The sequence below is a fragment of the Tenrec ecaudatus genome, chromosome 10 (genome assembly GCF_050624435.1).
Source record: "Tenrec ecaudatus isolate mTenEca1 chromosome 10, mTenEca1.hap1, whole genome shotgun sequence".
Taxonomy (NCBI): domain Eukaryota; kingdom Metazoa; phylum Chordata; class Mammalia; order Afrosoricida; family Tenrecidae; genus Tenrec; species Tenrec ecaudatus.
The window spans coordinates 115,994,010-116,018,572 of NC_134539.1; the positions used below are offsets into that span (position 1 = coordinate 115,994,010).

The 24,563-nt window shown below is 46.4% G+C and overlaps 1 protein-coding gene across 1 annotated transcript in view; it reads right to left on the reverse strand.

Moving 5' to 3' along the window:
• Positions 1-24,563, reverse strand: part of MYO1D (myosin ID) — a 333,146-nt gene that overhangs the window by 129,360 nt on the left and 179,223 nt on the right. The window contains exons 17-19 of the mRNA XM_075561385.1: positions 13,278-13,501; positions 9,062-9,206; positions 8,446-8,550 (exon numbers count right to left, since the gene is read on the reverse strand). Coding sequence (XP_075417500.1) covers positions 8,446-8,550; positions 9,062-9,206; positions 13,278-13,501 — 474 coding nt within the window. The remainder of the gene's footprint in view (positions 1-8,445; positions 8,551-9,061; positions 9,207-13,277; positions 13,502-24,563) is intronic.

Genomic DNA, 24,563 nt, shown 5'->3' on the forward strand with positions numbered 1-24,563 from the left:
TTTGCAATATGATGCTGTAATTCTGTTTCTAGGTATATATACAACAAAAATGAACATATATGTCTACACAAAAATGTATATACGTAAGTATTTATAGTAGCTTTATTCAAAGTCACACTAAAGTGGAAACAGCCCAAATGTCCATCAACTGATAAATGTGGTATGTCTATACTTGGCAAGAGACATGAATGAAGGGCGGAGAGCTTCATTTGGGGTTAATGAAAATATTCTGGAATTGATACACAAATATGAAGATTCATCACTGACTTGTATACTTTAACTGGTGAAATTACACATGTGAATAAAATCTAGCTAGAAATGTTAAAGAGAACAAACATAGGGCCTGTGTTTGAAACTCATTCTGCCCCTTTACTAGAGCACTGGAAGGTGGGTGTGGACTAAACCCCCACCACTTGTCGCACTGTGGCGGCTTGTGTGCTGTTGTGAGGCTGGAAGCTGTCGTGGGAATTTCAAATACCAGCAGGGCCACTCCAGGTGAAAAGGCCTTTGACAGGATGGAATGACAGAGCCACTGCGTGGATGGAGCAGGACTGGGCAGGTTTTGTTCTGCTGTACACAAGGTGGCTACGTGTCTGAACTGACTTGTGGGTGCCTTAAAACAACAGTGAAACCTCTGACCCCAAACTGAACCCGTGGCTGCTGCGGCAATTCCAGCTCAGAGCGACTCTCAATGAGGCGGGGTTACACTTCCCCATAGGGGTTCCAAGTCTGTAGGTCTGCACAGAAGCAGACGGCCACCTCCTTCTCCCACAGTGGCTAGTGAGCTTGACCCGCTGGCGTTTGGGTTATAACCACCATGCCACCAGGGCTCCTCCTTAAATCTACATGCTCAGAAATCTAGAGCCTTCTTATTGCCTACGGCACCAGTAACCGATTCATAGCCATTGCTGTCCTACTGATTTCATGAGTCCTTAACCTGATTTTCAAAAGCCTTCTTACTTACCTCCGCCCCACTGAAAGCCATTGTTTCTCCAAGCGGCTCTGCTCCTGTCAGGTCTCTCTGACACGCCTGTGATCGTCCACTGCCTCTTTCTTCTCTTTAACCGATGCATACTTGAAGCGATTGCTCAAGCTCTCACTTCACTATAAAACGCCCCCAATTTCTTTCGGAAAAAAGGTCCACTGTTTTCTCTGAACTTCTATTGTACAATCATAGGATTAATAAAAGGTAGAATTGAAGATAAAACAAAAAATTAAGGTTGAAGCCAAAGGGTTACGTGTTTTCCCTTGTAAAACAGGATCTCTCTCTGTCCATATGAAAAGCTGCTGGCTCAAGTGTTTTCGCGAAACACTGGATTCATCATCACTGTTTCCACGTTAAGGCAGGGAAGAAGGCTGGCTGATGTTTAAAATTACCAAAACTGTGAAATGACATCTAGACTTCGTCGGCATTTTCTCACTATGAAGTTGAGTCACTTTCTCTCTCTGCTAATGGGCAGCAATATTCACTTCATATGGAAAAGTTCTGTTTAAATAATTTGAAAGATTGTTGACTTTACAGTGTGGCTGTTTGTTACACTAAAAAGACTGTTGGAACGGTTGCACAGGACGTGGTGTTTCTAACCTACTACTGATGCTGTTTGCCAAAGGAGATGGGCTGTGCTTATTTTCTTCTTGTGATAATTAGCCTAATGACTGTAGCTTCAATAATCTAACTCCAATTAATTCAACCAATATAAAAGATTGTGAGGGGTCTCTGGACTGTCACTGTCACCCATAGCCATCTGCAAACTGGGTGCTCAGCGAAATCACTGGCTTTGGGAGCACTTTTAATGCAACATTCAGGCGGCTTTCCAGTCTCCTTCCTCACCCGAGCCCGTCAGCGTTGATTATAGGAGCCGACAGATGGTGCACCACGGGAGGCTGTCTAACTTAAGAAAACCGTTTCCCAGGTGCCCGATGAGAGCAGAGTGGCTTGATGACGTCTCAAGTCCCTGCTGCCCAGCTGCATCTTGGAAAGGCTTCATCTCTGCACTGAAGGCGGAGGAGCTGTGGCCTTCTTACTCTTTATGCTTAAGGTTCAAAGTCTCAGACTCAAACTCATTGCCACTCAGTTGATGCTAAGACATACTAACCCTACTGAGACTGTAACTCTTCAGGGCAGTTGAGAGCCCCGTCTCTCTCCTGAGGAGCAGCTGGTGGTTTCAAACTGCTAACCTTGCAGTTAGCAACCTAATGCGTAATCACTACACCAGCAGGACTCCAAGTTAGGAATCCTTTTGTTCGTTAGGTATCTTTCTAGTGAAAAGCTCCCTAACATAACTCAGTTTACAAGCACAACAATTGTGACTTGGGGATTATTTATTATCCAGATTTTAATAGTTCATTTGTGCATTTTCTTCACTCTCATCAGATGTCTTTTCCATGAGTTAATTGAATCCCCCCCGCTTTAGACTAACTTCTGCACTGAGGATGGTCGGTTAGATGACCAGCTACCGGGGTCAGGAAGACACACATTTCTGCATGGATTTGTAACACGGTGTTCTTTGGTAGTAGCTACCTGTATAAAATCTCTAGGCTCCTGATTTCATCGAGAAGAGTGTTCTTTCTATAATCAGAAATTTGAAAATAGCTCAACTTCATAAATTCTACCTGGAATTTATATCCAATAACATGATTCCTGTTAATGTCTTAAAAATGTATGTTGGTAAGCATGAACTCAGATGAACTGATTTGAATAGTATTTTTCCATATTTACAAGGTACATGTTTGGCTACTTCACAAGGTGTTAACGACCTCCAGAGGAGCCCTGGTGGCATAGGCGTTAACTGCTAACTGAAAGGTCAGTGGCTTGAACCCACCAGCGGCTACCTGGGACAAAGTTATGACATAAAGATGTGCTTCCACAAGGGTTACAGCCTTGGAAACCCATGGGGCAGTTCCACTCTGTCCTCTAGGGTCATATAAGTTGGAACTGACTTGATGGCAACAGCCAATCAGCAGAAAAGAATAACTCAAGACCTTGTTTGTATGAAGAAGCTGAGACAAGACTACAGGGGTAAGAGCCACAGGGCACAAACCAGTGAAAATAATGGGACACAATGCTAGGACGAGAATGAAGCTAGTTCATACACGAGTGTTTCTGTGAAGGGCTTCTATTAGCGGGCTCGAGAGTGCCTACACTGGCTGGTAAATCTTTTCCTAAGAAAGAGCACGAAGCCCAGGGCATATTCTACATCGGAAGTTACTGTCTAGCTGATGTGTGATGTCTCAATCTTAGATTTGAGCCACAGTTCCCCCAAGGAACCACTGTAATGCCACGTTTCCCAAGACTACAAGTAAGCAAGGAAAAGAACACCCTCCCGCAAGTAAAGGAGACATGGCTGGCATGTGGAGATGACACACATCACAGATGGCCACGGAAAACTGTGGTTCGCACAGAATGCTGCCCTCTAGAGTACCCGAGGGCAGCTCTAGGGGGCTAGAGCATCACATGCTTAATAGCTACCCAGGGTGCCTCGAAAGAAAGGCCTGGTGAGCTGCTTTCTGAAAGGTCAAAGTCCCCAAGTCCCATGCAGCTGCACACATGGGGTCCCCACGAATCAGAACAGACTGGGTGGCAACCATCAACAAGCAACAATACAGATAAGCCCCCTAGCTCCTTCAAAATTCAGTGACTGCACCAATGGGATTGAGCACACCAATTATGAAGCTGGTGCTCATGCACTGCCATCCAGTCAATTCCGACTCAGAGCGGCCCTATAGGGCAGGACAGAACTGCCCTGTGAGTTTGTGTCTGAGGCTGCAACTCTTCAAGGGAGCAGGAAGCCTTATCTGTCTCCTGTGGAGCTGGCTGGTGGTTTCAAACTGCTGACCTTGCGGTTAGCAGTCCAACGTGTAACCCACTGCACCACCAAGGCTCTATACCGGGTAGATTTTTGTCTATGAAGTTGCGATGAGCCTGAGTTGACTCAATAGCAACTAGTAACAAAACCACACACACACACCACACAATCTTAATTATGTGATATCACACACACACGCACACACAAGGGCTTCAAAGAGTTTGTAGATAAGTTCCATTATCTTTCAATTCTGTTTTTCAAGGAATTTCTGGAAGCTCCCTTGTATGTTTAATTTCTCTTGATTCCCAAGTTCTTATCCAAAATATAGAGGGGTTAGAGGTTACTTTGAAAATACCTTTAGCTTTGGTAGGACAGAGTATGCTTCAAACCCCCCCAAAAAAAAACCTTGGCGGAGGGGGAAAATGAGCTGATACCAAGGGCTCAAGTACAAAGAAAATGTTTTGAGAATGATGAGGGCAACAAATGTACAAATGTGCTTGACGCAATGGATGGATGTATGGATTGTGATAAGAGTTGTATGAGCCCCCAATAAAATGATTTAAAAACAAAAACAGAAAAACCTAATCGATGCTCTAAATATGTCCTTCACCCCAGAAGCTTACTTTTCAGTCTTCCACATGACAGACACGGCACCTGGGATTAGGAGTGAAATAGCATCTCCGCGATGGCACGGTGAGCGCTCTTGGCAGGTAACGTCACACACACACACACACACACACACACACACACACACTCACTCACACACACACTCACACTCACACACACTTTGCCACACTTGTCAGCAGGCCTGGTGCAGGGTGCACGGAGGCTCCTCCCTCTGCATTCCCTAGGTAGCTCTGCATGCCAGTCCGATGCCACCCTCTGCGAAAGCAGGGGCGCCTCGACAGGCTGGTTTGAGGGACACTACAAACTAAGCCTCCTCTAGAATATCCATCACCACGAATCCGTGGACGCGCTGATAATTCTGCACTGCAGGGGCAAATTTAACTGTTTACTGCAGCATTTCCCCAATGCAATTAATCACGGAGCCCTCTCCCAGCAAACACCTATTAATAAGTCAACAGAAGACTGTGAGTGTTACTGAAACCTGGTAGAGAGGACCAGTCATCACTAAGCTAAAAGAGCGCTCCCCGTCTTTTGTAGAATCAGACGGAGGAACATGTGCGTGTGCTGCGAAGAAAGATACCATTAAAACGAGACAGAAACGTGTTCATGATGTCACAAGGTCACGCGAGCGTCAGAACCCACAGACCACAGCGATGCAGTGCACAATGCGGCCCTTTCTGTGATAACGCCTGCGAAATCATCTATTAACAACAACAAGCACAGCCGCAGTTTGTGAGGCTCTGTTGGAAATACTACTTTCTTTTTTAAAAAATGGAAATTCGACAGAGAACACGTCACAAACCCTTACCTTCTGTCTTAGCAGCTCAAATTATCCTTCAAATTTCAAATATGAATCCAGTGGGTGGGAAGAACATCATGTGATAAAGGGAAAGCTTTCAGTTGCGTAACGAAGCTAAATCAAAACAGCAAAAAAATCTACATGCATATGAAAATCCCTAAATTCTAGACTTAATGCAAATAATCATGGCCTAAGAAGACTAATTTTCTTTCACATAGCTTCATAAATTAATAGCAAGACTAGGTAATTGATTCAGTTTTGGAAAAGATCTCATCTTCTCCCTATTACTCAAAGCTAAAGTCCTCAATCAAAGAGAAAAAAACTAAAACCCCCCAAAACAAACCCTACCATTTTGCTTTTGCCTGAATCTTTCCAGTGACCTATTTATAGGCGCAGTAGCCCAGGGGAGCTGAGAGAAAGTTTCCCCCCAGGCGAGGGAGTCCAGGAGAAAATACACCCTGGGGAGAGCAGTTACTTGCACGGGTCTCCCACCTTTGGGGTTAATAGGAAGCAACTGTTTTCACAAGACTCAAAGCACCAAGAAGAGAGCTTTACCAAAATCACGTCAAGTTCACATCCTTGGGATGGGAGGAGTCTAAAGAAGACATTCTCTAAGCTATAATGTGAAGAAAGCTGAGTTTTCAGTGATCTTGGAAATATCGGCATGGGAATAAGAATTTCTCTACTTTTCTTCAGCAGGCTTCAAGGAGAGACATGTTCTCTGAGAGGCAGTAAATTGTCATTTCCCCAAGATGACGCAGTTCTTTGCACCCCAACTCTGGTCAATTGAACTGATAGCTCACTTGACTTCCTGGACACCTTGGCAGGAGCAGCAAGGAGGATCGTATCCAAGACAGCAGGCAGGAGGATTCACGGAAAGGGCACATTTCTCTGCTATGTTCACATACTGGCCTCATGGTTTTACTTTGGTGTGTGTGTGGACGTGTGAATCTGGTTAACAGAGGCCGTTCCCTGCTTGCCTCCTCGACTCCAGGTGCACTTCTGAGTCTAGGAGCTCACCTAGACTTTGGGTTGCGGCCATCACCCTGAGAGACTCCGTGATGCTCTCCTCGAGGCCATTTATGTCATTCTAACCGCACACCAGCCTGGCGGCTGTTTGTTAAGTGTGTACATTTAATGAGTCGAGCTTTTCTTCCTCATCATGTTCAAACACATATTCAAGATGTGTTCAGACGTTCAAATTAGCTTGTTGGCCCTACAGAGATGAAGCTCAACTATATGAAGGAGAACAGACCATCAGGATTGGAAGAAGACTCCTTCACAACCTGCGTTATACAGATGACACAGCCTTGCTTGAGGAAAGCAAGGAGCATTTTCTCATGATGATCAAAGACAATGATCTCTTTTTCATTGAGGTATGGATTATACTTCAATCAGAGAAAACAAAAATCTTCACACTTGGGCCAATAAGCAACATCATCATAAACAGAAAAGAGACTGAAGTTGTGAAGGATTTCATTTCAGTTGACTCCACAATCAACACCCACGGAAGCAGCGGTCAAGAAATCAAACAATGTTATCTAAGTGGGCAAATTTGCTGCCGAAGACCTTTTAAAACTTATTAATTGGGAATTGATACATATAGCATATAATTCCATAGTTCAATCACCTCAAGCAGAATTGTACAATTGCTACCACAATCAGTTTCCAAACATTCTTTTTTCTTTCTGGACTCCTTGACATCATCTATCTTTTACTCCAGCACGCCCACTGTAACCCTCCCCCCACCCAAAACCCATATTCCACTTGCTGTCTCTATAGGTTCATCAATCCTGGGCTTCATGCACTGAAAAACACATAATCACATAACTCCTCTGAGATACACTCTAATATGAACAAAAAACCCCCAAACCAAACAATACAAACTCAACATGCAGAAAATGTTACACACCAGATCAGGTCCAGCATGTAACAGAGGGCAGGGGGTGTCAACTGACAGAGTTTTAACTGTTCGAGTCAGCTTTATGCCTTTGATCTTCTATACTCATCTCTCCAATGCACTCTGTTTAGTAACCACTTTCCTCCCATCCCTCAATTGTGGATAGAGGGATAGAGGAGATCACTGGAGGATTATTTCCTATGTAGTTCCCACAAATGAGTCTTGGGCTCTGACTGATAACTTTCTGCAAACCAGATTCTCCCAGGTTAGGCCCTCCTTCGACTCTGGATTATATGATTTACAATTCCATGTGAACTCAGTTGACTCAAAGACTCCTTTAAAGTGCTAAAGGATTAGAGTTGTCACTTTAAGGACTCAGGTGAGCCGGCCTCAAGTCAAGGTTATTTTCATGGGCCTCCTGTGCATGCAAAAGCTGGACAATGAGTAAGTATCTTGGATGTGTTCTCAGGAGAGACTAGTCCCTAGAGAGGGACGTCATATTTGGTACAGCAGAGGGTGGCTGAGATGGTGGGACACAGAGGCCACACCCCTGGGCTCACACACAGCAATGATTGTGAGGTGGGCAGAGGGCTGGGCCGGGTTTCCGTCTTGTACACCGGGCAGCGATGAGTAGGAACCGACCTGATGACACCCAGCAGCCGCAGCCGCAGTGCACATGGACGCAATCTAATCTTCCTCTGCGGGGAGAATATTTGAGCAGGCTTCTGAAAGGTTGGCCAATTTGGTTGCTTTTCAAGGAATCAACTTTGAGTTTCTGTGATTTTTTTCTCTATGGCTTATCTATTCTCTACTTCATTAATTTCTACTCTCAATCGTTTCTATGCGTATCTCTTCAATCCATTACCATTTTGTTATGTGGTTGCATATGTTTAATAAAATCCTCTTTGACGATGGTTTCCGTTTTTTCTGGTTTCTAATTGCGGGCACTCTGTTTTATTTCTGACCACGGATGACCTCAGATTTCGTCTCCAGGTAAACTGCGACCCCACCCTCTGCTCAGACCAGTGGACATAGTCCTAGCCCATCACGCTTGTCTCCAGACTCTTCAAAGCTCAGTGGATCATTTTCCTCCTTTCCAAACCACGTTCTTTCCCCCCCTTTAAAAGAAAGGGGCCCCCAAACTCTGCTTCCTTTAGGAAGACTTTCTAGCCTCACTCTTAATGTCCCTTCCTTTGGCCGCTCCAACCATTCGTCACAACACATCGATGATGCAGCCAGTCACGTGTCTGCAGGAGTGAGTTTCACCCCCCTCAGCATTTCCTTCCAAGGGGGCCAGCTTCCAGCCGTCTTACCTTACGGACATGACAGGAGAAGAGGACGTTCATGTATTTGTCCTTTCGTTTCAGTTCATTAGCAACGGGGACAAAAGTGCCTGAGGTCTGCGGCGTATCTGGCTTCTGAAAGAAAAAGGAGGAAATATAAAGACCAAGTAAGTCTGCTTAGCCTGCCAGAGGAAAAGGCAGCTCTTAGTACCCCGTGTATAAATAACGGCACGCATACAGTTCCACACATGCCCTTTTCGGCTCCCCAGAGCAGATGGCCACCTAGGCAAGGGCCGGGCTGACACCAGAGGGCCTCGGCATTGCTTAAAATAGGAAATGGGAGGAAGGAGGCAATGCGGCTTAGAGAACAATCAATAGAAAAGTGGCCATGCCAGTAGTTGCTGAGTTCTGCGAGGGAAGGCCAGGATACAGGATGTTTCTAAAGCAACCCAGAGAACCCCTTGTAGAGCTGGGACGAGTAACGGACAGCAGCAAAGAGTGCACACGTTGGGGCGGGAAATCCACTTCTTTTCCTTTAGTGTCTCTCACAGAAATGCGTTAGTTTCTGAAGGTGTTTTTCTACCAACGCTGGGAGAGAAAGGTCCTTTGTCTTTGGGAAGGGAGCAGAGAGAGACTCTGGACTTACCGAAGCAAGATAGTTCCCTTCCCAGGCCCTCTGGAGCCCAAGATCAGCCCTCTGACCCTTCAGCATCTCCATGGCGGCCACCTTCGCCCTGACCTGGGGCAAATCTGCAGCAGGAAGGCTCTGGATGAGCCGGGATGCTCTCCATCTACAAGTAAATGCACAGCACGTTAGAGACGCAGCCCGGGCCGCTGTTTGGAATCAACGACAGCTGCCGTTCCGATGACGAATGAAACCAAAGTACTTCCATGTCTTATCTACAGAAAGTACACGGATTCCAAAATACACACAGAGCTTAAGACACACGTGCTTCTTTTCATGCTTTTAAAAAATGGGCAGATATTTTTGTTAAATTCGCTTTGCTGTATGAAAATAATTTATATTCTATCAAGGGACCACGATGGTGGGGGTTGGGAGGGAAGAAAAGAAGAGCTGATCCCCAGGGCTCAATAAAAAGTAAATGTCTAGAAAAGAACGATGGCAATATACGTACTAATATGTCTGATACAACTGATGTATGGATGGTAACAAGAGTTGTAAGAGCCCCCAATAAAATGATCTTTAATTTAAAAAATGGAACTAGAACTTAGTGATAGATGAGCCCTCGTAATACATGTTTAACGTAGAGCGTAGGGATTTTAGCGTCATCACCCACGCATGCACCAAATGTTACCTGAGTACCTGTCATCCTCCAGGCACTGTCTAGGGGGAGGAGGCAGAGAAGTGAGCACACCTGACAAGGTCCTCTCAGGTGATCACAGTCCAGGGAGGGGAGGCGGCCATGTATCTGGAAACGAGTAAATCTAAGGTGTGAGTGACAGTGCCGCCACGTGCTATGGAGGAAAACAAGCAGTGTCCGCCAAGTTCACGAGGGAGAGCAGGCGCTACTGATTAGGACGGGGCGGGAGGCACCACTAATAAAAGGCTATGTGAGTAGAGACCTATAGGGAGTGGGGGCCAGCTGCATGTACATCAGGGCCAGAGTATCCAGGAGAACACAGCAAGCAAGCACAAAAGCCTAAAGATGGAAAGCCGTGAATTTGTTAGGCGGGTCAGCAAAAACAAAACACAAACACCCCACAATCACTGTGGGATACTTCAACACACTTCTGTCAGTGTTCCTCAGTTACTTTTTTCGTTTAAGCAAGTGTAAATTAAATAGGATAGACGGACTACATCAGGGGATGATAAAATGCAGCATGAGCCACACTGGACCGGGGACTGCTTTTATACTGGGCACGAGCTAAGAACGCTTTTGATATTTCGAAAAGAGTTGCAAAAAACAAACCCAAACAAGAAGAATTGATGACTACACAAAATATTTGCTCTCTGCCCACTGATGGAAAAGCTTGTGAACCCGACTACATGATCAGAACTTTGTGTGTGTGTGTGTGTGTGTGTGTGTGTGTGTGTTCTCAACCAACAAGCAGAGCAGATGTGTTACTTCCAAATGCTCAGTGACATGAAGCCCAGGGAAGGCTGGGACTGTCTCCTGCATATGTCTTTGCCACTGCATCCTGGGGACTTAGGTCAGAGCCTGTGACACATTAGGTGTTAAACAAGTGCCTGCTGACGGAATAAATGGCATTTTATAAGAAGTAATAAAGTCTAGGCCATAAACAAAAAACCCTCAAGTCTGAAAAGAAGACTATGCAGGTCACAGTACAACAAAATTGAAATTATTAACAACAATGTTTATTAACAACAAATGTGCAGTCCTGAAAAATATTTATTATTTATTTCCATAGACAATATTTATTATTATTATTATTATTTACTGTCATGGACAAGTCTCCAAGACACATATTCAAGTCACAGAATGATACATAAACAAAGACCCAAACTCAATGCCTCTGAGTCGATGCCGACTCACAGCGACTGTATAGGTCAGGGCAGAACTGTCCCTGTGAGTTTCTGAGACTGCATCTCTATGGGAGTAGAAAGCCCCATCTTTCCCCACGGAGCGGCTGATGCTTTGGAACTGCTCACCTTGCAGTTAGCAGTCCAGTTCATAACCACTACACCACCAGGGCTCCTGCACAATGATCCAGATAGTATAATTTTGCTTTTGCTAAAATAAAAAAAATCCTGTGACATGTGAGATGTAGGCACTTGGGTCACAATTATGAACAAACATCTCGGTGCTTACTGTGTGTTCGCACGACATGAAATGCTTTCTGCCTACACCCCCCCAATCTTTGATGAGGACTAGGCATGCGTGTGCTACAGTGAGAGCCCTTTACAAATGCAGAGACGGAGGCCCAGGGAGAGGGGCGACGTCTGCCCACACTGCACAGCTAGTCTGTGGCTGAGCAGGAGCACAAAGCCGGGCCTGCGTTCTAATCCCTACACGGCCATGCTGCCTCCCAGTGTGTGTGTGTGTGTGTATAATGCACAGAGAGGACTCTCCTCGTGCTCAGTGAGTGATTCACTTAAGGGGGAAAAAAAGAAAAGAGAATGGCAGAGAACCAAAGGGAAGTGTGGAGAGCTTCAACGTTATCTTCAATATATTTTCATATCATTTCCATGCACTCATCCATAATTACTTTTTACATTATGTAAAAAATTCAGGTACATAGGACATTGGTTCATCAAAACGAAACAAAAACCACCAAAAATTTGCCCATACATTCGAAAGCCTGCTCCAAATTAACACGTAGTGTATTACACTGAAGAATAGAGGTATTTTTGCTCTCAATATTCTGTATTATTTGACTTTCTTTTTTTTAATGAGCAGTCATTATCTCAAACAAATGGCTACATATCTGAAACACATCCTCTTCCCTCTTTTTTACTCCTTTGATAGTTACAAAAAGTGAAATTCAGTGGAAGATAAAATTGAATTTAGCACAGAATTATAAATCAATGATTGTACATTCAAGCTGTCAATTATTTCACGGTGTTCTTTGGGGAGCAACATGATCCCAAAGGGCCACGCCGGAAAGCCACTAGCTCAGCTTTTGTGACTGTATTGATTGTTGAAGCCAAGACATGCTCAATATCTCTGTAGCACGCACGGCCCGCTCCTCATTAGTGTGGAGTCGATGCGGACTCCGGAGAGCTGACAGGATGGCGCAGCACGGCTCATTTCCGAGACCGCGAATCCTTACAGAGGCAGACGGCCACATCTCAGAGCAGCCGGTGGGTTAGAGTCGCTAATCTTTTTGTTGGCAGCGCTTTAACTGCTGTGCCATCAGGACTGTACCAGAGAAGAACGGGCTCAGCAAATGAAGAGAAAGAACCTCCAAACACCCACAAACTCAGATGCAGGGTAGCTTATAAAGGAATGAGGATCAACGAAAAAGGCACCAAATTGTCATGGGTGGGGGCTACTTTTATCTTTAGAATAGCTTCCCTATAAAAGTCAAAAACAAAAGCAAGAAGGTAGATCTATACAGACAGTAACTGGATCGGGGCAGGGGAGGATGGGGTGGGGGTGGGGGCATGAGGAACGAACAACATTGAGAAAAAGAAGAAAATGTTCTGAAATTGATTGTAGCGATGACTGCACGAATCTTAATGCGATCGGACAATTACATTGCATGCTATCTGAGGTATGTGTCAATTTTACAGCTATTTAAAACAAAAAGAAAACCTTGCCCTAAAACATGTTTACCTTACGTTGCAATCTGTGATCAGTTGGGAAACTAGAAAGCACCTCTTCTTAGACATCAAGCGGGTTCTAACTCACATAGACACGGCTTTGGGGCTAGGAACCTTTATGGGAAGACAGCCTGTTCTTTCTCCCTCAGTGAGGCTGAACCGCCGACCTCGAGGTGCTCAGCCGTTGTGGGCGTGTCCCCGACAGCGCCATCAGGGCCCCTGGGCCTGCAGGAGCATGTTTTCTACAGCTCTCGTGATTGTAGGTGTGGGAAGGGGTACCAGTGCCCGGAGCCCAGTAGCTGACTTTCTAGTGTTAGGGTGGCAATCTTAACGAATCACCTCTTCACTGATACACAAAGACCACGTGCGAGCAGCTTCTATCAAATAGGACTTGGATTCAGGGGTGGGTGGTGGCTACAGGAAGAACGGGTGGGCGGGTCCATTATTTCAGGAGGCAACTGGATGCCCTTTGAAGAAATGAAATCTCCGGGACTGGGGACACAGAAAGTGAAAAAAGCTGTTACAGCAGCCGAGAGTTGAGCCGATATCCTGGCTTTGGATTTATGATCTATCTATGGCGCGGGCAGGCACATCACATTCACACACATGTTCTTACCGATTGAAAATGGCTTGCAGGGCCTCCTCGAAACGGTGAAGGACTTTGGGAGGGGTTGGCCACTTCACGTGCTTCCCGTAGTCGCGCATGGTCTTGACCCCCTGGAAGCGGTGGCCCACTTCCTGGATGTAGGACTTGACTTTGTAGCGGCGGTAGTACCTGATTATCGTCAGCGCTGCCTTGGTCCTCTTGTACCGCATGCGGGCCAGCGTCCCCCGCCACACCTTCACAACGGAGGACGAAGAGGGGAGACGTTACGTACTGGCTGAGTGACTAGATGGTGGACGCCTGTGGAAGGACAGACGCTCCTGTACTGAAAACAACTGGAAAGGCAAGTTTAATGGGAGCCAAAGCGTGCCACCAACAGGAGGTGCTACTGAGAGTCTCCTGGGCCCTTCTTTGTTCCTCCTTCCGCTTTGGAGGGTGTGACTCGGCTTGAAGCAGAGTTCAGCTTTAACTTTACCACGATGAAATGAAGTCAGAAGGCAAGCATCTTAGAAGAGATGTCTTAAAAGATTTGAAAAGGACCAAGAGGAGTCAGAGTCAAGTGCTGTCAGCACCCTCGGCTCTCTTGGGAAACCCAGCTTTGCAGCATTCACGCACACTGGCCACCGATGTCCGAGAGAAAGACGAGGCTTTCTGCTCCTGTCAGAGTCACGGGCTTGGAAATGCATTGCAGCAGTTCTACCCTGCCCTCTCGAGTGGCCAAGAGGCCCGATGGCAGGGAGGGTTGTTTTGTTTTAACTTGGACACCATTGTAATGTCACTTTGGGTTTACAAACAGATTCATGCACAGCCGGTGCACTCCACCCACCTGCCCCTCTACATGAGCTCCTGAAAATGTAGGCGTAATCCTAGGGAAAGGGCACAGCAGATGACTGATGTCATGGGAGCCTTTGCTAATTTTTTCCCCTTTCACTTAAATGATCAGATACCAATCAGACAACAGAGAATTGTCTCAAAGCCAGCTTCATCCAAGCATGGTGAGGTCTACGATAATCATTCCCACCCCCCCCACCAGGCTCCTCTGTCCAAGTATCCGGGTGTTTCAATCTCTCAAGCAAAAACAGCTTGGGTGGATATCTGATTGGTCCTGGGCTCCTTCCCTCTATATCTTCTCTACCATCAAACGCACTCATTCTTCCACACCATTTCCAGCAGAAACCTCATCCTTTCCCTTTCCACTAGCACACTACTCAAGACCCCAAACTATGCCAATTCCAATTTTGTATCGACTCTACGTACCGCCTCTCCCCCTCCCCTCCATATTCCGGGTGATATTTGATGCTGCTGCTATCTAAATAACCTTTCTAATTCTTAGCCTTCCTTCCCTTGGCCTTTCAGAACTAGGATTTTCATTGGTTCAAAGACCACAGTAATGAGTAGATGCTCTCCAGACTCCTCCTTGAGGTCCCTTTTATTTCCTCGGAAATCCTGGTCCGTGCCCACCAGTCTCTCTCAGAGGAGCTTGCCGACGGGGGGATGGGGGTGGGGGGGTGGGGCTGTGTTCATCTCAGGTCTGACTGCATGCAGACTCTTCAACTGGCAGTCTGTGCTGGCGAGGCTCGCCGTGCTCAGCCGCCTGCACAGTAACGATAGATTTGTTTGCATACTACGTGTCAGCAGCTCAGCAGAGGATCCCAAAGAAGGAAACAAAAAACAACCCCACAATATCAAAGGCAAATGTGGCATGAAAGCAGTTTGCGATGGAAATCTAGAACCCGAATGTAAACAAGTATCTTAAGACCACAAGGCAATGGAAGCGAACTCCTTACTCCCCGTGGCATCCGTTCAGGAATGTTTTTCGTCAAAATGGCTTTCCCCCTTGAAGCAGACTCTGCTGTGCAGATGGCTGTGTTACGCCCCCACCCAAATGCTAAAATAAAGGCCACTCCCTTAGTGTCTTGGAAAACCAAAGGAATACAATTATAGAGTAGAATTATGTGACTCCATCTCTTCAACAAAATGCAGTTGTTTTTTTAAAAGTTTCATTGTGTTTGTGCCTTTTTTTAAAAAAAAGGAGACTCCCAGTAGTCACATCTATATAGAAAACCAATCTTAACTTTTCAAAAAGAGTTGTATAGAATTTTTTTCTCATTAAAATATTTTTGGTTAGTGGGTGAAGGAAGACAACACACAGTGTAAGACATGAAATAACAATAATAATATATAATTGATCAAGGATTCATGAGGGTGGGAGGGTGGGGAAAAGAGGAGCTGATACCAAGGACTCAAATAGAAAGAAAATATTTTGGAAATGTTGATGGCAACATATGGACAAGTGTGCTTAATACAATTGAATGATGGATTATTATAAGATTTGTAAGAGCCCCCCCCAATAAAATTATTAATAAAAAATGTCTTTGTCTTTGGTTAGATTTTCTTATCTATTTGAATCAAACAAACAAACAAACATCCCATTTTATAAGTTCTTTCTGACTTAAAACTGTCAACTCCTTTGTTGGCTTATTTAAATATTGTATCTGAGAAAATCGAGTAGTACAAAAAGCAGCCCTTCCCATAAGCAGCCCTTCCTCGGTCCCACCTAAACATGCCCCTTTCAGGTTCACCCCACAAAGGCCATCAATCTTAGTGGCTGCTTCTGGTGTCATATATGCAAATAATATACAATGCACGGCATACCTTGTTTTATGGCACTCAGCTTTACTAAGCGACGCAGATAATACATTTAAAAAAACAGGCTTGTGGCAATGCTGGACCTTAGGAAGAAAGGCCTGGTGATTTGTTTCCAAAAAACAGCCAATGAAAACCCTGTGGGTCACTACTGATCACTACTGATCACGGGGACGGCCCAGGACCGAGTAGCGTCTTGCCCGTGGCCTGGGGGTCTCCCTGCGTTGGGGGTTGAATTGATGGTGGGGAACAACAGCCTTGCCGGACGAAGGAGTGAAACGTGGCTGTCCTTGCTTACCTTTGTCCTGCAGACGTGGTTTTCCACCCCTGGTTAATACCGCTCTCGTTTTTAACTCGCTTTGTTTTTTGTAGGCCAACTGCTAAGTTTTGCTAAATGCACTCGCAGAAAAATCAACTGATGAGCAGTAATATTTCTCATGGTTCAGCACAGAAACAGGCCCTTTCTCCGGAACGCTCCCCAGGTGCTCATCCTCCCAGCTGGCTTGAGCTGGCGGCCCACGGCGCAGCTTCTACCCGGGACTTTCCCAGCATTCCTCACTGTTGGTTCCTTCATTCTTGAGCTCTTTTTCAGTGTTTCCCTCCCTTCAGTGGTTCCAAGAACGGTGTGGGGTAACATTCTATTCTTTCATTTCCTTCAGAGTGCCAAGCAATGGCCCGAAAGATGATCTTTCTTGGGGTTCCAAAAATGGAGTAGTTGAGGGCAGGCTTTGGGATCAGACGAAAGAAACCAAAAACCAAACACGCTTCTGTTGAGTAGATTCCTTCTTCCTAGGTTCCAGCACAAGGTGCCCTAATGGTGCAGTGGGTGAAGCACGGACCACTAACCCAAAGGCTGGCTGTTCAAACCCACCAGCTGCTCTGTGGGAAAAAGATGAGGCAGCCTGCTTCAGTCAAGTGTATCATTTCAGAATCCCATTCAGAGTGGAATTCCGAGCAATTCCATTCCATCTTCCATAGTTGCTGTGAGAATCAACTTGACAGAAGTAGACTGAGTTTGTGAGTTTGCTCTTCAAATCCTGGCCCCATTTCACAGGAGCTTGGGCAAGCTTCTTAATCTCTCCAAGTTTCATGTGGCAGTTACATAATCTTTTGTCGACTTGTGAAGGGGTGGAATCTAGCCTGTCAATCAGGTCACAGCTTGATGACCTCATTTGGAGATGCCACGGAGATAAATAGCTCACTGGAGCCCACATACACACTCACTCCTTGCAAGACATTCCTGCTGATAAGATACATGGAGGTAAGCTGATGGTAGCCCGAGCCTTGGAGCTGGAGACCCACATCAGCATTAAGATGCTTGTACCGCCACTGGATCCACAAGACTTTCCACCCACTGGCCTGTGAGCTTCCTGCATTCGGCATCATTGCATGTGTTTTATGAGTCTGAACAGGAATTTACAGACTGGTATCAGACATATGGGCTAATACCGGACCTATGGACCGGATCTGGATGTTTTCTTAATACACAATTCCTCTTTGATATAAAATTCTTTCCTATACACGAGTCTCCCTAGAATCGTTTCTCTAGTCTCTTTCCTTATGTGCAAATTGGGCATGAGAAGGGCACATTATCTCATAAGGTCGTTGTGAGGATTAAAGGAGCTAATACCCCAAATACTAATACTTAAAATAGTGCCTGGCAGGGAGAGAGTGCTCAGCAACTGTTAGCTGCTATGAAGATTTGGAAGTCTATCTGCTGGCCTAGAGATTAAGCACAGTTAAAGAATAGCAGTTTAAATTCACCAGCTGCTCCACAGGAGAAAAACGTGGCCTTCGGCTTCTGTAGATGTACAGTCTCTGGGATAACTGATGGACTCACTACCACTGAGTCAATGCTGAGTCATAGTAAGCCCCAGGGGTTTCTGAGATGGTAACCATTTAGGGGAGTAGAAGGCTCAGTCTTTCTCTCTCAGAGCTACTGGAAGATTTGAACTGCCGACCATTTGGATTGCAGTCCAACACATAACCACTGCACCACCAGGCTTCGCTCTACCTGAATGGGTCACCAGGAGTCTGATTCCGCTTGAAGACAACGGGATTTGATTTTTGTTTTGGTTGGGCTAGGCGGCTTGTTTTTGTGGTTCAGTCTCCGATCAATGTGATCTAGTGACTCTTCAATGAACATGAGCTATTTCTCCTTAGTCTCTCAATGGCACCCAAACTGTGTTTGATGGGATTCTATGTTAGTCTTCCATCTAGAGCGTGATGGATAAGCCTCAGCTAATCTCGCAGTTGCCTGAGCAGGGTGGAGAGGGCCCCTGGACAGCCTTTGGGGGTGTTATTGCCCCAAAGTTCATGAAATCCATGCATCTGAATATGCTTCGTCGCATCTGGGTTACATGGTGGATTTGGGGGTTGCTATGGGATGAGCTTTCTTTTCCTGGGTCTTGTGGAGCCTTTTCTTGGCTTGGACTAAATAATTCCTCTTCGCAGCTGCTTCCCCCATCCCTTGCCCCTCTTACTGACGGGTCAGCAGTGGGAAAGGGCAGCCTGACTGTTCTTGCCTGGGGGAAGACGTCTTCGGGAGGGAGGAAAGGGTCCTGAAAGGATGCGTGGGAGATTCCGAGTCTTCCCTGAGGTGCGCCTTTGTACTGGATGCGAACGGCTTCAAACACAGGGAGCCTCTGCAGAACACCTCCCTTGCCTTTCTCCGTGCTCCACTCTTCCTTTTGAAGAATATATATCAATGTTTTAGCACTTTCCATCTGACCCCATTTTTTCCTTCTCCTGGATGAAAGTTTTTAAACTTGTGGGTACAAAATCGGACTCTTTTTTCGGTTTGGGAGAGGAGGGGATGTCACATTCTTCACCACTTTTAACAGGTTTGTTCATTTCAGACAATTTTGGGGGAAAGATTTTTGTGAGCCCACCACTCTGCAGCTAGGCACCAACTGTATCAGAAATTCTTTAGGCTTCGAGCCCCACCCCTGCCCACCACTCCAACATGAGAAAAAAATGAACCTTGAAACACTATAGAGGAAAACAAGTCTATAAGGGAAATTATTATAAAGCTTTCCTTGAAATTTCATATTTGGTTTAAACAGACACATTTTCATCAGAGTTGGCATGCTCGGCAGGGAGGGGCTGTGGCCATCTCCCCACCAATGGCCTGCAGGTTGAAGAGCCATCCGAAGCTCATCTCCATTGGGGTTTGCTTGGTGACAGAGCTTTAGAAAGCATATTAAGTGTTTTGCTCTATAAGCAAATGCTTCCTATGCATTTGCATCCGTCTTGAGAGGTACTGTCCCTGAGGATATGCTCCGATGGGAGAAGGAGCCGGAAGCTGCAGGAGGCCCTCCTGGGCTTGAGAGGCAACGCCGCAAAGAGACCACCATGCAGCGAACAGAAAGACAGAGGGCGAGGAAGACAGTCAAGCAGATTCAGAGGGAACAACAGTGGAGTGGCTGAGTTGGGGGGATCTAAGCCATCTCTGCATTACCCCTACTTCCCAATAGGCTCTTCTCCCCGGTGTAACCTGCACCAGCTACACCCTCTGGAGAGACCAGTTCCTGGAGAAGGATATCATGCTTGGACAGTAGAGGGACAAAGAAAAGGAGAAAGACCCGTTACATAACAGACCTGAGGCACCGTGGCTGCAACCTCAGAACAACTGTGAGGATGGGGAGGACCGTGCATAGTTGTGTTGTACACAGGGTCGCCCTGAGTTGGAACTGACTCATTGGCAGCTAACAACAGGCCAGGGATCCTCAGCTAACCATTCAATGACTAGCTGCAAGGCTGGCAGTTCCAAGTCACCCAGAGGCTCTTTGAAAGGCAAGCCTGGCTTCTGAAGACAATCTGTTTCTGCAAGGTCGCAGTCTTGGAACTCCTGGGGAGCAGCTCCATTTCGCACACATGGGGTTGCCATGAGTCTGAGTTACTCTAACAAGTAACAGCAACAGATTTAGAGCTTGGTCTATCTCTCCATTGCCTCGACTAATGCCCCAAACAGAAACTCACTGCCCTCGAGTCCAACGCTGAATCAGAGGGACCCACAGGACAGAGCAGAACTCCCGTTGTGGGTTTTGGAGGCTGTACCTCTTTATAGGAGTAGAAAGTCTCATCTTTCTCTCAAGGATTAACTGGTGGTTTTGAACTGTTGATCTTGCGGTTAGCAACCCTATGCCTAACCCATTACACCGTTCTCTAATATTTGTTGAATGAATGAATATTCTAAACATCAGCTTTCAGGCCTGATACAGAACCTCTCAGCTCAGTTTCAGCTGGAGTGCTTTTAGTTGCCTATCCTTGTGGTCCGGAGGCTCCTTTTTAAGGCACGTGGTTCTTGTATCACAAGCACAACATTTCTTCCCTGCAGAGGGTGGGGATTGTGGCTTTACGTATTAACCCTTTGCTGCATTGCACCTGTTATATCTGAAGTTCCCTTCTTTTCTTCTTTGTTTTGGTCTTGGCTGTTCTTGCTAGAGGCCATCCTCAAAGACTGAGGGTCGCCCACTGCCCAACCATTTCTAGTTAAAAGTGGATTGGAAGCTCTTGCTATGTGCTTTATGGCAGATTTCTCTACAGGGTGTTAGGTGGGGAACAGCCATTTATAGGGGGTCTTAGAGATCACTATCTTAATTCTGCCAGAAGTCTTAGGAAATGGGGTGTTGGGTGGGGTGGAGTGTCTTCTTTTTCATTCTCCAGCCTTGAACTTCGTCTTCTTGGCGTCATTCTGCCTCTGTGCCTGATCTCTAAGTCCAGGGTCTATCTAGCTCAATTTCTGCAGAGCGTAAATGTCTTGTCTACTTTCAGAATGAGCCAAAGGCAGGTGTCCGGTTCTGTGAGGCTTAGGAGGGTCTCTCACCGCTCCTGACTTGGTTTTCCACCCACCGTGCCTATCTCAGCTCTCCCTGCTAGGAGTTTCTGGGTGGGGCAAATGGTTCGTTAATGTGCTTGGCTGCTAGCCAAAAGGCTGGATGTTTGTGTCCACCGAGAGAGGGACTTGATCTTCTGAAAAAGTAGCACAGCCATCTGGTGTCACCATGAGTCAAAGCTGACTCTAGGTCTTCCTTCCTCGGCAAGCCCTGGGGCAAAACGACCAAAGCACTCCACTGCTAACCAAACAGCTCCAGCCGCTCCACAGAGAAAGACGTGCCTTCTGCTCTGTCGAGATTAGAGCCTAGGCAATGCCACGGCCACGGGCCAGCGCTACGTCCATCCTCCAGGGTTGCTGGGCACTGGAATGGACCTACGGCAGTGGGGCGGGCTACCTCCCTGCAGAGGCACCTCTTCCTCCCGTTGCCTGGCTTTCTCTATAGCCCTACCCTGATAACCAGTTTGTGCTTTGCACGGCTTTTGTTTGATTTCTCTCCCCCCCCCCCCTGCAGGCAATCTGATTTCAGCTTTGTCCACCTGCTTTGGGGAGCAACTACTCGTTTGGGTACTTCCCAGTGCTGCGCTGATACCCTTTTTCTCTGCTGTTTCCACGGTGGTTCCTTTATCCTGTGTACTTATCTAATAGGGATTCTTTGAGTCCTTTTAGGGATTTTAAGAGCGAGTGGAGGTAAACGCAGTCTGTCATGTTCAGTCATCAGATGTCTGATAATGCCATTTCAGTCCGTCCACTATTTCTTCTGTACACATCCTCGGTGGTCAGGATCCTCCACAGCAACACCTGGCAGTATCCCAGCATGGAACACACGTTGTGAAAGATGATGGACTGCAGGCTCGACTTCATTCCCTATTCATCAGGGGCATGGGCCCTTCTGTCTGGCTCTCAATGCAAATCACTGTTTCATCCCCTTCTTGGTACTCCAAATGGGATATCTCTTGGCTTCCATACCAGACCCCACCAAACTCCCGGGTCCTCTAGGTTAGCAGGGAAAAAACCGCCAAACTTTTAAAAGTGTTTTTCATCCATTTGCCCCTATGGTCTTTCTGACAGACTTAGGACAGCTTCTGGTGGGTAAAGAACTACAGGAAAGGATACTTTATTTAGGTCGCAGGTTGATTATAAAATACGGAACACTAATCTTAAGATATTTACGTCACTCTAAATATGTCAAGTTTAGCCAGGTCAGCAGTTCAAAACCACAAGCCTCTCCTGGGAGAAAGATGAGGCTTTCTAGTCCTGCAAGGAGTTACAGATATGGAAACCCACAGGGGCAGGTCTACCCTGTCCTACAGGGTCTCTCTGAGTCTGGATTGACTGCGTGGCAGTGGATTTGGTTTGGGTTACGTGCTGAGCCATGTTGCAACCTTAAGCAAAAGGAAACATCAGCAATATGGACCCTATTCTTGTTTAAAATTTGATTATTGATGAGTTATGATTTCTTGGGCATTAATTTTGAATTTTTAAAACAGTATATCATCTTGATGACATTTTTGCACTCCCTTGAATTTTGTGCCTGCGTGGCGGGTCTCACCGGCCCGCCCTGGCCCTGCATGAAGAACCAAACTGAAAGAAGACACCAAGCCCAGGGTTTGGCGGACCGGGGAAGGCTGATAGGGCTCTGCACTGGGCGTGTGCACGCGCTAGCTTATTTAGTGTTCCCGGTGGTGCAGACAGGCCGAGGTTCTGAGCATTCTGCACAGGAGGAAACCGGGGTTCAAAGAGAATGATAGCTTCAAGATCATACGCAATTTGATAAACCTGCATCTCAACGTGGTCTGCCCCTCAAAACAGATGGTGCTGTCTCCTAGAGGTACCGTGCTAAAGCAACTGAGTGGTATATAAAGCAGCAGAGCCTATTAGTGAATTGTCTTTCTGAAGGAGGCTTGGACTTGCTGTATTAATGAACGGAAAAATCCCCCAAACTGCCATCGAGTCAATTCCGACTCCTGCTGACTTTGAAGAGGGTTTCGGAGGCTGTACGTCTTTACAGGAGCAGACAACATTCTCTCTTTCCCAAGGAGCAGCTGGTGGGTGTGAACCTGACCTTGCAGTTAGCAGTCCAGCACAGTCTCACTGACACCATCTTGGCTCCAACTTCAGTTAGCTGAGGGTTTGGTTTTAAACACAATCCGGCTTTTACATCCCCTACATGTTGTTGCTAGGTGTTGTTGACCCATTTCCAACTCATAGTGACACCCTATGTCCAAGAGAACAAAATGTTACCCGGTCCTGCACCATTGCCGCAATGGTGATGTTTGAGCCCATTGTTGCCAGGCTACCTCATCAGAGGCTTTCCTCATTTTCCTCAGACCCTCTATACTCATACATTCTCAAACTTATTTGGCGTACCATTCCCTTTTTAGGAAATAAGAAAAGAAAAAAAAGACTTCAGTACCTTCCTGACAGTTAAAGACTTTGATACCATAGTCTATAATCTAGGGTAAGTGGTGGCATCTGTTTTTGCAGCCCCTGATTGTTCCAATACCCCTGAGGGGGGCTGCATTGCCCACTTTGGGAAACCCTGCTCCTCAAGATGGGCAGCTCCCTACTGTAAAAGCGTGCACAGAGTGTGGGCCCTTTCTAGCAGCATCAATACATTTTCAGTTGTTGCATTGACCCTGAGTAGCAACAGCATACAGTATTCTGCTGGTAATAAGGCTCAGAGATGTGGCTATTGAGATGAAATGAGTTTTGCAGGTGGCACCTGGTGGCACTTACCACAAGACAGAGCAAACAAAGAGTAGAGCTAGGGTGAGCCAGGTACACACATGGCTCTCAAAGGCGTGTAGGAATCAAACCACATCCCGCAGAAACGGTGGCTTCACTCATTGTTGCCAAGGGAAACCCCACTCTGATTGTTAAGGCTCACATGACTTCATTGCCATCTGGTCATCCTCTGTGAGAGGTCAGGTACACATTCTCTGGAGAGACATGCTTTTGCAGAAGCTAGGGAAACTACTGCTTGGGGAGATGATTTGGCTGAGAGGAAGACCAGGATTGGATATTTTTACAATAGAATACAATCAGACTTGATGATGGACAAGCTTAATGGGCTCAGTTCTCATGGGCAGGGGAAAGAACCCGGCAACAAACAAGGTTATTGTCCAGAAATGATAATTCAGCTCAAATAATTTGCACAGAGGCCTAGCAACACATGACATGCCTATTAAGAATCATTCTTGATTTCTCTTTGGGCAATGGGATTTCCATTCAATTAGCAGTCAGGTTTGTGATCACGTATTAACCTGAAAATATTTTTGTATCTAAGAGTATTGGCATTTGGGCCCAGGGCCCTCTAATGTCTCTTGCAGGGATTAGGGACGCCATGCTCTCCCCAGCTACCAGCCACCTGCTGAATGTCGATGGCCGATGCATCTCCCGGTGATGCCAAGGAAAACCAAACAGGACTTTGAGAGTGCTGGGAAATGATAACATTTCACCCCTTCAAAAGTCTCATCTGGACAAATGCCACAACGCTGTCCACCTCTGCGGCCCAACGCTTGAATTCCTCAGCTGCAATCAGCGGGCAATGGCCTGACTGCTGGGTGGGGGCAGCAGGAAGGCCCCCCACCCCTCTGGTGGGTGCAGGCCTGCACTTCCCCCAGAGACCACTAGGGGAATGGAGCCAGTCATGCTTCTGAGGCTTCCAGCTCTGGGCCTGCAAGAGAATGGTGTGCGATGGGATGATTTATGAGGGTGTATGCTTGCATTCTAGCCTAGCGTCTACATACAGACACATTTAAAATGCATGTCAAAGGTTCCTTCCCCACCAGAGTGGACCGACTGCTACTGTC